Source organism: Protopterus annectens, chromosome 1.part0, assembly GCF_019279795.1.
Source record: "Protopterus annectens isolate FY-2018-M chromosome 1.part0, PAN1.0, whole genome shotgun sequence".
Taxonomy (NCBI): domain Eukaryota; kingdom Metazoa; phylum Chordata; order Ceratodontiformes; family Protopteridae; genus Protopterus; species Protopterus annectens.
The window spans coordinates 1,612,641,359-1,612,656,351 of NC_056725.1; the positions used below are offsets into that span (position 1 = coordinate 1,612,641,359).

A 14,993-nucleotide genomic window follows, 5' to 3' on the forward strand; every position below is an offset into this window, starting at 1 on the left:
CTCTCTCTTTTTCTATCACACACACATGTACACATTTGTATGTATTTACTTTTTTAAAAAAATATTATGTTTACTAAAAAGCTATCTTTAGCAAGTGTAAAAAATAGAAAGTTGTTTGCTTTTTTTCTCTCCAGTCTTCACAATAGCAGCAGGCTTGATTTTTAATAGGCACCACTTATACATTAACACCCAGTTGGAGAACTTCCTTTTGCCCATCCTGTAAATATGGTGTCAGTACTATGCTTTGCTTTGATACATTTACCTGAGGAATGATTTGGTTCTATAAAAAATGGTCTGCAAGTATTTTCTTAGCACACCATATTACATTAATAAACATCAGTTCATTTAATATTATTATAGTTTGTCTGTGGTACTTTAGTGGCTTGCTGCTCTGGATGTCTTATATAACTCTGTCAGGGACATTGTTATGAAGATAAGTGCAGGCAGGAGTAATCATTCTTCTTTGGAGAAATAGTTAAATTCTCTTTTCACTCAACTCTCTTTTTCTTGTATAATCAGTAAATGTCTATATTATTTTTATTTACTTTAGCACTGACACTGTTCACTATGAATGTAATTTCTTAACATCCTGCAGATGTGGATAAAATAATTTCACACCTAACTATTTAAATACTTCATTAGTAAAAGAAGTGTGAAATGTCAATGGTTTATCTGAAACAGTACAGATACAGAATGCATTTTTTGGCTGTACAGATACATTCATATGACAAATTGAACTATCAGAACATGAACGGATTAAAATAATGATCTAGCTCCAGCCAGCTCATTTGCACAATTTCAGCACAAATGAAAAAAGCTGGTTATCTAAGCTGAAATAGCAAACATTATTCTGTGTTTTAAGGAAACCAGGTCTCATATGCGAATGTCAGACATCTTTCACATCAATAGTATTTGAACACCTTCATTTTATTTTGTCATAAAACTTCAACATTGGTTTCATTTAACTGTTGTCAGGCTTAGCTTCTCTACCCTGAGTTGAGTTTCTTTAAGAAATGGCACTGTACATGCTTTTGATTGTACCATGTTGAAAAAAATATCTAATAGATACATGTCTGTCCTAAATGGTTCTTTTTATATCCTCTTTTTGGTAGCAAAGTATTCACTCTCCAGTCATCTTTAATTTAGAACCTATCCTTAATTTAGACCCTACCCAATATTATTCACAGCTGAATAGCTCTGGTAATATTGGTTGTATGAAATACTAAAGTTATTTTTAAAGTGCAGATCACTGGAATTTCCATTTTAAAATCAGCATGTTGCAACGTTTATCTCATTGGCTATTACACACTGAAGTCTGATAAATATGATTCATTCTTTAATGGGTGTATGGCATAAAATTTCCCCTTGAAACGTCATTGCTGTGTAAGTAACAGCAAACACCATAAAGGAATATGCCAGTATTGTTATGCAAGACCAAAATGTGAGGAAAAGCAGACTGGCCATTGCAGGCTTTCATTGGTGTCCCATCAGACTGTCGAGTTAAAATATTTAAGTAATTAGGCTGTGGAGTGCAGAGGAAGCCCCTAACCCCAACACCCAACTTTGCAAAAATATCGCACTGCATTTCTTGGATAGGTTTTTTTCAACAATGTGTACAGAAGACTGATAGTTATTGACAGCAGATGACATGCATGGTTTCAGTTTTGTGCTAATACAGGATTTTATCATTTTGCATTCAGTTTTACAGATTATGTATAGACTAAATTCACATATGAAACCCATAAGTTAAGTGAAGCTCAGAACATAACAGGAAGTTCATCTGGTTGGTTTAATCAATGTTAAAGTTGCAGATGAGGAAGAAGATTAATGTTTTGTGTTTTTCTCACTTTTCTTTTTTTCAATGTCCTCTTTTTTTACACTCTTTCCATTTTCTCCAAGTTTATATGACCTCAGAATTAGTACACACACACACACACACACACACACACACACACACACACACACACACACACACACACACATATATATGGGTCTACTTTTTCTTATCGAAAGATCATTCTTTCAAAAAGAAGAAGTACGGGCCCAATTAAGTGAAAGTGCAGTTAAACAAAAGTTCACTTTCACGACTACCGGTTTAATGAACTGGTAATATTACAAAAAAAAACACATTAAAGTAAATTTTGGTGGGGAGGGGCAAGCCACCCTGCACCCCCCATGTGGAAAACTGCACCCCCCACACCCCTGCTACTTTATATACACTAACGCCGAGATCGCACTACACTGGGGAAACAGGTATATTCCCGTATCCCCACTGTAGTGTGAAACAGTGCTAGTTGGGAAAGGGAACTTTCACTTAAATGAGCTTGTATATTTTACCCATATATATATATATATATATATATATATATATGTATATAGATATATAGATATATATAAAGTCTAATGCACTATGTAAGCATAATTTGAAATATCAGGGGTGACATTTTATTTTTATATCAGTGAACAAGTCCCTTATAACCCAAGTGGAGGACTATCTGAGTGTACAATTGAATAAAAATAACTCTTAAAGCAGATTAATTTACATGCTGTTGCACCCCCTCGGATGAATGACATGATGTGTATAAGTTGTGCTTTAAAATGCAAACAGCTAAATTGTAATTTCTGCAGTACTATTTCCACATGCAGTTTTGGGTTCATGGGGAAAGTAAAACCATGCTTGCTCATTTTTTGCCCTTACTTAAAAATTATATGGATATGTATTGCAAAACATTGTTTTTTGCCTGTAATATAATTTAAATAGCCTGTTTTAACAATATCTTAACCTGACTATTCACCTTACTTCTGACATTTCTGTTTTGTTAATTATATCTCCCCCTCTATCATTTTCACTAATTACTTCAATGACCATAAATCTAAAATTATGTGTGGAACCCATTTTGCTATAGAAATAAGAAGTCACTAAAAAGACACCTTTGTTATGCTAGTACAGAGAAGAAAGCAAAAGAAAAAGAAGAACATGCAGGAACAATACCATGTGGTAAGTGTAACCAATGTAAATGGATAGATCATAGTAATAAATCTGAACACCCTGATACAGGAATAGAGTTTACATTTAAAGTTACGGCCACTTGCAGTACTCAAAATATAGTATATTTAGCTATTTGTAACGTGTGTTCATCTTACTATATAGGTAAGATGAATAGGGAATTTAAAACAAGGATAAGAGAGCATTTACTAAGCATCAGGAACTTAGATAAAACTAATGCTTTGGCCAAACATGTGTTGAAAATGGGTTCCACACATAATTTTAGATTTATGGCCATTGAAGTAGTTAGTGAAAATGATAGTGGGGAGATATAATTAACAAAACAGAAATGTCAGAAGTAAGGTGGATAGTCAGGTTAAGAGGCAACAGAGGTAAGGGACTAATGACAGGATATCATTAAAGCCTATAATAAAGAACAGGTCTCTACATCAATGAGACCCAGTATGAATAGGAATTATGTTAGTAGTAGTATTAACCATATATGTTAAATCAAAGTTATGAAGTTTATAACAGAATGGTGCATATTTAGGATGAAATTGAAGTATGACATGGGAAACAGTTAAAGGATTCATTTTATTATTGTTATGTATGTATTTTATATTTTTTATATACTTGCATATGTGTTTTAAATTAGTAATGTTTGAATAGAAACAATGCAAGTGATTCAAGTAGAGATGAATATCTTTAAAATGAATGGGTAATTACTATTTATTTGGTATTACCAATTTAACTTGCCTTATAAATAAGTGGATAATACTGCTATTATAATTGTCTGATGAAGTGGGAGGTAGTCCCATGAAAGCTCTTAACTACTGAATTTTCGCAATAAAGCTGTGTTTTTATCCTACAAGACTTGCTTAAGGAGAACAATTTTTGCTCAAGGAGAACATTTTTCAAAGAATTATTTGGTATAGCAAGTTTCTGCTTGGTATATGTTCCCAGGACTTTTGTGTGCACATCAAATGATATATGCTAACTCTGAGTTTGATGAGTTTTTGGATTAAGAAAATATTCTCTTTCTCCTGGAGATCAGGTGTGGGGAGTTGGTAACAGAGTTTTGTGAGTTAGTTTAGGGAAATGCAGATGATCTTACACTAGCCTATAAGACAAACATGCCTTCCCTTATCATTATAGTGCCACTGGCTTTTACTCTTATCCTTCTGCTGCTAGTAACATAGGAATACTTATCCACACCATAACTTATAAGTACTGCACTCATTCCTAAATCCACCCCTTTCATATTCAGTTACATGAAGTTTCTCTGTTATTATGGAAAAAGTGTTAGTTTTACAAGTTTTGTTCTCTCCTCTTACCAAGGAATATACATATGTTCTATATGGAAAGAGTATATTTTTCTCCTGACTGAACATATGACAACATTTCTGCAACTAGTGTTTGGTAGTTCTGACTGACCTCCTCATTTACTGGTTATCTTTGTGATGTTGCCTTAGATTTAAAATTGTAAATATATGAGTATGTCATCAGAAGTGTAAAATCTAGAACTGTTTTTTTATGTTAATACATGGAATTATTTCTGGTTGTTATATTTAAAGTTTCCACCATAATGTAAATTAGATAATCATAGAACAGTATTTTCTGTGTATTCTTTTATTCTTTAGTGTTTTTCAAAAGGAAAAAACAGCTCAGAATTAAAATGAAAATCATTGAAATGATAAATAGTACTGTTCCGTACCAGGCTAAGTCCACAGAAATAAGTTTTAATGCAAAAATAAAAAAAATAAAGTAAGCGCTTTCATCAAAAATGAAAGACTTCATCGGACACTAGTTTTACCTCACAATATTCAGATAAATACTTGCTTACTCTCATCATGCAGCAAAGCCGACTTACATCTAATGAATATACAATTAAAAACCATTGTCAAATAAAGAAATATAAAAAATATTTTATCAAATGCAATATCAAAAACAGAATATACCTAATATTCATTTCCTTCATAATAAACCATATTGTCCATCTCCTACCTGCAATACCTGGCTGCCCAATAGTTCTTGTCTGTGTTGAAACAAAAAAATGAAGGACTGTTGGATATGAATTTACACTGATTACATTTGTTGCAAGAAAAAGACCCTTTCACTTTTATTTGAGATCATCTTTAATTTTCAATCAGTGCCCCACCCCCTCAGCTTTTCAAGTGAAGAGCATACAAAAAGTACTTCAGTATACTGTAATAAGCCCGCTACTACATTTCAATATTACAGTTACATCTATCCCCAGCTCTTCCACTAAAGAGCAAAAAAAAATATATATGGAAATTCCATATGGAAATTCTATCTACTGCCATAACAACCAGGTCCCAGATGAATGACACCCCCACACCTTTTATCTGTTGCACCAGTCATTCATGTCCCATTTCTATTCCCTGCCCCAAACTTTCTTTAACACATTTTATTAAAAACAAAATACTTTCTTCTGTTAATATATCTTGTCAGCTTTGAGTGCTACAGTGCTCATGTTTTAAACTGTGGCAAACTGCTTGACACAAATATAGCAAACATTTGCTATAGTTTATACCCTGCCTGCACAAAACACTACATCATTGATATTTTAGTAACAAATATATACATATGCTTTTTTAAGCTAACAAGTTGCTTGATATAAATGTAACAAACATGTAACAAGCAGGTGCTACAATTTATACCCTGCCTGCATGCAGCACTACAATGCTCAGATTTTTGTTAAATAATGATTTTTTTTTACTTTTAAACTGTAACAAGCTGCTAGCTACAGTGTATTAAACAGTTGCTACAGTTCAGACCACACACAGAGAGCTACAGTGCTGCAGCCCTCAGGTTTGATCAGAAATGGAATTCCAGATTTTCAAAGCTGGTATCAGATTGAAGAGAGATCAGGATTGGCTGATCCTGTCCACAACACTTTGTGCCAAGAGCAGCTGCCCCCATTCCCCCACCCTAGATAAGCTACCTCTGATGACATCCTTAATTGCTGGCATATTAAAGGTGTAGCTTAATGTCAAACCAGCATTAAACTTAAAAATATCTTCCTTTTTTTAACATTCTCTTAAAGAGTATTATTTAACAGGCTTATATAAATTCTTTGTGTTACTACATTTTTCAATGTCTTCTAAATGTTTATCAGCGTAATAACTCTGCTTAAATTTTACTTTCAAAAGCATTGATTCAATCTGAAAATGTATTTCCAAAGATGACAACCTACTTGTTCTTATCATCTGCCCCTTTACTATATTATTCTTTATTGGGAAGGATGCATATACTTAAAGTGTAAGACACTGATAATCAAAACTTCTTTCTTTGCCAAGAAGGTATAAATTCTTTCAGTTTGAATCATTTTGTTCAACTGAATATCTAGAAAAAATATGCTTGTTTTGTTGTAGCAAAAAGTAAACTTTAAAAAGCAGAAGTTCCACTCACATAATCCTTAAAATCAATAAGCATGTCAGGAGGTTCTGACCACACTATAAAGTGTAAATATTTTTCCAAAAATAGAAAATATAGAAATAAATAGAAAAGATCTTCCATAAATGAATAAATATTCCCAATGTGCCAGTACTATAGACACACTACTAGCCATTCCTTGAATCTATTGGAAATGTTCTTGTCCAAATATGAAATAATTATGTTTCAAAACAAGTTCAAGATGAAACCAAACAAGTTCAGGTTCCCTCTCCATGAGATAATTATGCTTTAACTAAATGTTCTTTAGATCAATCAAACCCTAAATATGTTAGAATAAATGTATACAGGCTGGAAATGTCAACTATCAACAAGTCATCAGCCTTAATTTCAACATCATGAAGTTTAACAATACAATCAGTGGAGTCTAAGACAAAAGAGTTAATATTTTTCATCATAGATTTCATTTGGTGCTCCACAAAAAGAGAAAGCACTTAGATCCCACCTAAGATACTATAGACCTCAAGTGGGGATTCTTTATATCTTTATGTGGTTTGGGAATACCACACATCACATCCAGTCTGGGCAAAGGGACATAAATAAATGTCTTTGATTTCTTAACTATCCACCTTTCCTCAAATAACCAACATCTATATGACTCAATATTTGTATAACCAACAATGGCAATTTCCTTATTGATTTTCTTATAAAAACTTTAATCACTTAACAAAACTCTTATTTTCTTTGTATACCATGGTATGATTTATTACCTCCTTCATCAGCTTTCATTATCCTAATAGAATCATTGCTAGATAGGATTTGCAGAGCATCTATCTCTTCCTTTGCCATGCTATAGAATCTTCTAATCTTCTATCACATGATTCTGTTTATACTTTCTTTATTTCTTTTTCACAAGATTATTCAAAACACTCCACAACATTATATAATGGGAGGGAAATAAGTACTGGGTTTTGTCAGACTACTGTTATTATTAACTATGTTAATATCACTATTCTTAAAATACAATGTCAATTTTCTTCAAAACTAAGTAAGTAAAATTAAAGCAAAATATTAATGTTACTCTTTTTGAAGCAATAAAACCAAACCCATGTTTTAGTAAATCAGTGTATCAAAACCAGTCAATGTTCTTTTAGACAAATTAAAAACTTTAAAACTCTCAGTACTTAGAGATGAGCATGATCTAATTGAAGCCATATCATCATGATGCTTTCTACATTACTTCTTAATAAATCCTTTTTTGAAATCACTTTGTTTTGTTTAAATTTAGAGATGTTTTATTTAATAGTTACCAAGCAGTCTTTGTCCAGTTCCTGTTGTAAAATTGAACACTGAAATACTATTAAAAGAAAAATGTTAGTGTTGTTCAAGCAGACAAGTAAATTTAAGAATTTTAAAAGGTTTATTTTTTATGAAATGTATGCCATTGAACCAGACATCAAAGGGGGGGGGGCTGAAAATGTGTTAACTGTGAAGGAATATGAATGGCAGGTTAGACTAGAATCATTGAGCCTGGTAGATCTTAATGATCACATCAGATTTAAATGTGTACTTAAAAATCAAAAATTAAGATGGAAATAATTACTAGGGATATTTTGTTTTTTATATTTAATTTAATAAAGTATTGTTTATATTTTTTATACTTTATTCAATAACGATTTTATGGAATTTGTTTGTAAATCATGTGGGTGAGCTGAACTGCGTATTCATTAGATTTAATCAGATGAATTTTTGGTTGGATAAAGTTTTGTTATTTCACATTATGAAACAAGTATTTATTTGTATGTCGTGAGATTAAACTAGTGCTTTGTAATAGAAGTTATTTTTGTGGACTTAACCTGGTATGGGATTTTGCTATCTATCATTTCATTATTTATGAACTATAGCATCTATGGACTACACTGCATCAAAGCCACTGTTGTCATTTTCTTCTTGTTGTCTTGGACTGTTACTGAGAGTTGGAAAAATCTTTATGACCAGAATTACTACTGTCCTTTTCTTCTGTTTGTCCTGGACTATTATTTGAACTTTGGTTCATAGGTTCATAGGTTCATACTAAGCTATCTGTCCTAGGGCATTTATAAGCCTAGCCAGAGTGTGTTTGGCTTTCGCCACCCATTTTAAATTAATTTTGCTATGCCCTTTTTCGAGGTTAGTATACTGTGCCTCTGTCTAACAGTGACACAGAAGTGATACCCGGGGTAAACCTATGATCTCCCATCCACTCATCAAGATTCCTCTTGAAGAGAGTCAATCAGGGACTCTGCCTAACCTGGACTGGGATTTTATTCGAGAGTGAAGTGGCAAAAAAAGTTACAACACCATGCTTGGATCACAGACAAAGACTTTATTTACATATTGACGCTTTAGTTGCCCACTATAAATAATTGGGAATAACATTTAGAAATGCAGGGTCCATTATGAATAATCATATCTTGTTTAATTGACAAAAGATTATTTGATTTCAAAACATCTAAAACCTTGAGACGTTGCTAGTAATATTGCAACTCTGAAATCACATTAACTCAGCAAAGAGGGAGAAAAGAAAACACTACACTGACATTCTTGCTCTTTGAGTCCAGTGTTCATGGTAGGATGTAAGACACCATTTAAATTCAATACTGCAAGTGTTGATAAGCTATCCAGTGATGAACAATAGAGCTCTTACAGATGCAGTTTTTCTGTCTTTTTAAAACATTTTGTTGTCCTTTTCTTGTAGAATTGCAGTACTATTTTGTATCTAAAAACAGATTGTTTAAAAGAAAAGAATTTTCATTTGCTCATTTGACAAAGATTATGGCTGATTTCTTATTTCAAAATTATTTTAACAATTCATGTCTACTTATTTGAAGAAAAAGGGTGGCCATTATTTATTGTCATATAACAGTATTTATCTATTAAAAGAATGATCAGTAAATGGGGTTTTGGTATCACATTTGTAGTCTATTTGCTGGCAGCGTATGATGAATGTAGGTAACTGGTACTGTCTTTGCAAAGGCACCAGTAGCCCCTCCTAGAAAATCCTATGAATATGTATTTGTGTAAAATAATGTTGGTAAGATTGCTTTAGAAGGCACTGGGCATAGACCAATGTGTGTGAAATCCTGGAAAGTCTGTTATTACAGTGATGTTCAGTACTGGTGGTGTAGCTATTATTTAGGTGATACAAATAGTGGTCACACTCAAGGCAGTACTGCACATTTACTGTAAAGCTCATAAGGTCAGGGTCCTTTTTCCATACATATATGAATGGCAGTGATGCAGATCCAGTCTCCCTAATCCCTGCCAGCTGCCACAATCTTTATTATGATTTATTTTATTAAAAACACATGAAAATATATTTTTTTCTGCAGTCAGTTGCTATTTTTTTCAACTTTATTACTTCTTTCTGAAGAATTTCAGCCACTTTATTTCTTCCAGTATTCTGGGAGTTTTAGCAAACCTGCAGTGTGTCTCCTCATTGGTCTGTCTAGTAAAACTGGATACAAATTGGAATTTCATGTTACACAGGCAGAACTTTTTTCATTCTCAACAGCAAAGCAAAAATGCATGCTACTTTCTTGCAAATTCATTTTATGTTTTTTTTTTCTTTCTTTCCCAAAACTAACCATCAGCTGCTTCTAAATCTTCACCAGTTTCACTGGGTCTATTGCTCTTATCTTATCTTCTCCATGCTTAACCTGACCCATGCCCAAGGACCAGTAAAGAGATTAAGGACACCGGTGCAGTATCTTACTCCTACAGGGATGTCAGCCCTAACCTCAAACCACCTCACAGCAGACCAGCAAACTCTTTAATCACCCCCTTTGGTGGTGCATGCTTGCAAACATGGCACTTCTCAGACTGCTGTTGCATACAACCTTGTCATCCCCTACCCCAGGATGAGTGAGTGGCCATTGGCCACTCTTTCTTATCCTCCCTGATTCCATCTCTCCAGCTCCCATGTAACTAGCTGAACTTGAGTCATCTGGGGTGCAGTAAGAGGTTTACCCTCTGTGGCATGGGACTTGGTAAAATCCATTTTACTTTTGTCTCTCTTCTTGCCCAAAACCTGTACTTACCTTACATCTATTTGTCAATAATTTACTTCAGTGCCTTCCATGGGGGGCACATGCACAATAGGCAAGTGGATGTTCTGACCATTTATGAAATATGCTTCTATTCAACTTTTATTTAGAAGAAATTGAAAAACCTGAAAATTACATTTTGATTCATTGCAACATTTTCTTAGCTGCAGAATACAATTTAAGTAGGATTTAGTAATGCATATTGGATTTCCTATGTATTTAAAATTTATAAGCAGAGTCTCGTTTTTAATATTAAACCATTATTTTTTACAGCTGGCTGGGTTGAGAATTTCTTTTTTTTTTTGTACTACTTGTATTAGTCATAATTTCTCCACTGTGATGTAAAAGATCTGACACTGTAATGTACATTCATTTATCAATCTGTTTTCACATTCTGTTTATTCCTGTTAGCCTACATTTATACACACCTCTCACATATTTTCTACTTAAAGTATCCTCTTTTGTTTTATTGGCTTCCATGCTGTTTCAGTGGCTTTACCACTATGGTTGTTAATACTCGTCAGACTAAGACATACCTGCGTTTGGAGAGGAGAATATGTCTGCAACTTGCATGAAAAGCAATATCCAGAGTCATCTGCTCAAATCTATATGATATCTAACAAACAGAATCCTTATAATTCATACTTCTAAACCTGCAGACATTGAAAATAGGAAGAGTAGCCCTTGCAAAGTAGGAAAATGTGGCCAAAAGTGTAATTAGCATACAATTTATATACCAAATAGCACGTAACTCTTCTCATTTTCTTTAGTAATAAAAGATACCTCTCCGAAATTCATTTAAGATGCAGACTGACAAAATGGTGGGACAAAATAGAAGCACATGATCAAAGAGACAGTTTAAAATCTGTAGACTTTAGTGAACTGCATGTCAAAATTATACCACACACACAGTCATTTATTTCTACTTCAGGAAAAGGGAGATGTCTGATATATGTCCTCTTTCATTAAAGTATTGCTACTGCTAATACGTTGGTCATGTAGTAGGGTTTAATAAGTACTAGACAGCTTCAAAAATAATAGGATGATAGGAATTCAGAAAAATGTATGAAGGGCTATATCAAGCTTGAAAACAGGGATATCCCACCAGAAACAGTGACATCTTGTGCAAGGGTAAATCAGGTCTAAAAAAATAATTTTTTTTTTCAAAATAGGGAGAGTTGAGAGGTCTGATTAACAGGTCAAATATTACATATTGAAGGGAATATTCTGCATATGTGCCAGCTTGATTGTATTAACTGAACTGTTATTATTAATATACAGTCATACCTCAGCATGCATTCTTTACACAAGTTACTCTTGATTACTGCTGTATATCCTGCCTGTGATAGAGAATTCGGAGAAACGCAGAACAGCTGTGCCATTAACATGTACCATCTGAAGTAGCCTGCCACAGGTAAAGATGGACCAGTGCAGAGAAGGGAGAATACAGAATGATCTTACTCCAGAACCATTTTTGATTTCAGTACATGACCTTTGTTATTATATTGCAGGATTGCTTAGTGCCTGCAATTAAGATATTTCTAACTCTCTGGTTGTAGTGTACTGTGTGTAACTCAGAAGTTATGATGTATCCAAATAATCATCTGTCATAATATGAACAATTGTGACACCAACATTTTGCATCTAAACCTTACATTTTCTTTTGTCACATGTAACTATATAAGATTCATGACTGTAGCTGTACATATAGTACCCATCATATCTGATTCTTTTATAGACTAACCCATCTGCACTATGTGGTTAGGGGATTTGCTTACAGTTATGCAATCTGCAAGAAGTAACTGAAGATAGCAAAACCAAAACCTCAGTATAAGCCTGTAAGCAGTCAATGGTCTTAACTTTCAAGGGAAAGAAATTCCAAATATGACCAAAACTTAGCATGGTTATCACTTTTTTAATATATTAATTTATTTTAATTGATTAATTGATTTTAGTATATATTTTATGTGTTTTAATAGTGACATTGCTTCCTTAGAAGGCTTTATAGCTGAAATGCTAGAACTGTGTGTTATGAGTTTACATCATTAAACTTATTGGTTTTTTTGGTTCTATTTGGAATCTTTTTCTTTTGGTTATTTTACATACATTTTAAGGGAAATTGTTACTTCACTAAGATATGGATGTTTCTGGAAGATCTGAAAGTGAGAGAGAGAAAAAGAAAGTGTATTATAAAATGTTATTAACTGAGTCAATTTAGGATTCTTTTTTGTATTGGTATGCTGAAGACATATTAATGTTTCTGTGTTTCTTTTATTTTCAGGTAGGCTCCTTCTTCATGATTAATCTCTGCCTGGTTGTAATAGCAACTCAGTTTTCTGAGACAAAGCAGCGGGAACATCAGCTGATGCAGGAACAAAGGGCACGTTATCTATCTTCAAGCACAGTGGCTAGTTTTGCAGAACCTGGAGACTGCTATGAGGAGATTTTCCAGTATGTCTGTCACATCCTTCGTAAAGCTAAGAGACGCACTGTGAGTTTCTATACAGGCCTACAGACCCGAAGCCAGAAACATCATCGCTGGGGTAGCTTGAAGGTTGGAGTAAATGGAAGAGAGAAAGGCCACTCCTGTAAGACTAATTTTGTTACATTATTCCAGTTGTAGCATATAACATGCTGAACAATAGTCAAAAAATTTTAATTGAATGGTTGGATCTGATAAAAAGAAGTCCAGCTTTGATAGTCCTTAGGATAGTCCTTAGGATTTACACTAAAGACATTAAGACCAAATTAAAGCACTACCTGTCAACAGTTCTTTCATGTGGAGAATGATGTTTGGTAATGACAGAAATGGTTGCAAACTGATAGTCAGTATTTCAATAAATATGGTTGTCTTTTAGTGCATGAATACATCTTTTTTGTTTGTTTTCTTTTTCTCTGAGTTCCTATCTTTTTTTTTGTTTGTTTTCTTTTTCTCTGAGTTCCTATCTGATCATTAAATCTGATCCCCAGACACTCAACTGAGTATTTTTACCATGGGCTGAGAGCCCTGTAGTTCACTCATTCTCCTCAGGATGGCAGTGTTGCATTCATTTGCACAGGGGATTAGATCCTTTATTCTGTGGCCCTGATGTTCTAGTAAGATATGGGACTAGATGCTCAAAGGAGTGCATGCAGGGAGTTTAGCAAACAGTCTCACTAATTTTCTTGAGTGAGATAACCCTCAGAAGGTCTTTTCTCCCTTAAGCAAGTCCCTCTTTCTTTTCTATGATCACCACCTGGGGTTGCAATATGGATTGTGTATCCTATGCATGTGCACTAAACCCTCTCTCTGGAAACAAGTGATCAGACACTGCCTTTTCACTTGCTTCCTCCTTCCCCTACCAACCCCTCCATTACCCAAGCCACTGATCAAAGCTGGGTCATTTTGGCCATAGGGGCTTTCTCACTATATGGCAAGTAGCTGACTGAGCTCCTTTTGCTTTTGATATTTCCTCTGTATTTCTCCCCTCCTTTTCACAATCAATTTTCCCCAATCTTCATGTACTTTAAAACATTCTTTTTCTTTATGTTACTGTGCTAAGGCTCATTACTTCCTTTCTTGTGACATTTTACCTCTTGGCAGTGCAGATTAGAGTCAAGCCATCAGAGTATTGAACTAAAGTAGCATCTGTTGTAGCAGTATAGAGGTTTTTATGAATATGTTAAAAAACAATGGGCCTAGTACACATTCCATGTGGGACACCAGTAGTTACTGTCTAGAAGGTGGATAAATCATTTTTCCATTTCACTGCTTCTGCTCATTTGAGAGGTAGCTATGGAACGATTGCAGTGAAGAATTAGTGAGCCCTAATGATGAGAGTTTATGTAAGAGCTTCTTGCTGGAGATGATACCAAAGGCTTTTGATTGGTCCAGGAAGATGATGAACACCAGGCTTCTAGAATTTCTGTGGGTAATGACAGTATTAATTCAGCAAAGCAGTAGTTTTCCTGAGAAGAAGACAAAAGCTCTGTTGGGTTGAGGACAGAAGCTGGATATGTATTAGATAGCTGAGAAGTTGTGTATGAACAAATTTTTCTAATATTTTTGATAGGGATGATAAAATGGCAGTTGGCCTGAAATATCTGTATTGATTTCACCTTTGTGCAGTAGAATAATGAAGGATTTTTCCATAGCGAGAAAGGCTTTATTTTCAGATATGGATAGTTGTATCAGGGCTGAGCCTTGATATGCAATAGCCTCGGCTGTTATTTTGAAATAGTCACCTCGTAGATTGTCAGGTACAGTTGTAGTAGGCTTTAATATTTTGAGGTATTTTTGATTGTATCTATGTAAACTGCTTGGAAGGAGAAATACTGAAAGACATTATTTGCTTGAGTAAGGACATTAGAAGCTTGATTTGTCATCTAGTTGATTAATGGCACTACTGTCTGCAGAAAGTGCTTATTGAATTGGTTGCTATGGTATCACTGTGCCTCTGTGTGTTTGGTGTTGGCTGTGCAGCTTAATAGTTTATTGTTTGAGGCCCACAACACTTTTGGATTATTAG

General features: G+C 34.1%; 1 protein-coding gene across 1 annotated transcript in view; it reads left to right on the forward strand.

Annotated features, from left to right (window-relative positions):
- CACNA1I (calcium voltage-gated channel subunit alpha1 I) overlaps positions 1–14,993 on the forward strand; it is a 3,136,920-nt gene that overhangs the window by 1,572,748 nt on the left and 1,549,179 nt on the right. The window contains exon 7 of the mRNA XM_044073362.1: positions 12,767–13,073. Coding sequence (XP_043929297.1) covers positions 12,767–13,073 — 307 coding nt within the window. The remainder of the gene's footprint in view (positions 1–12,766; positions 13,074–14,993) is intronic.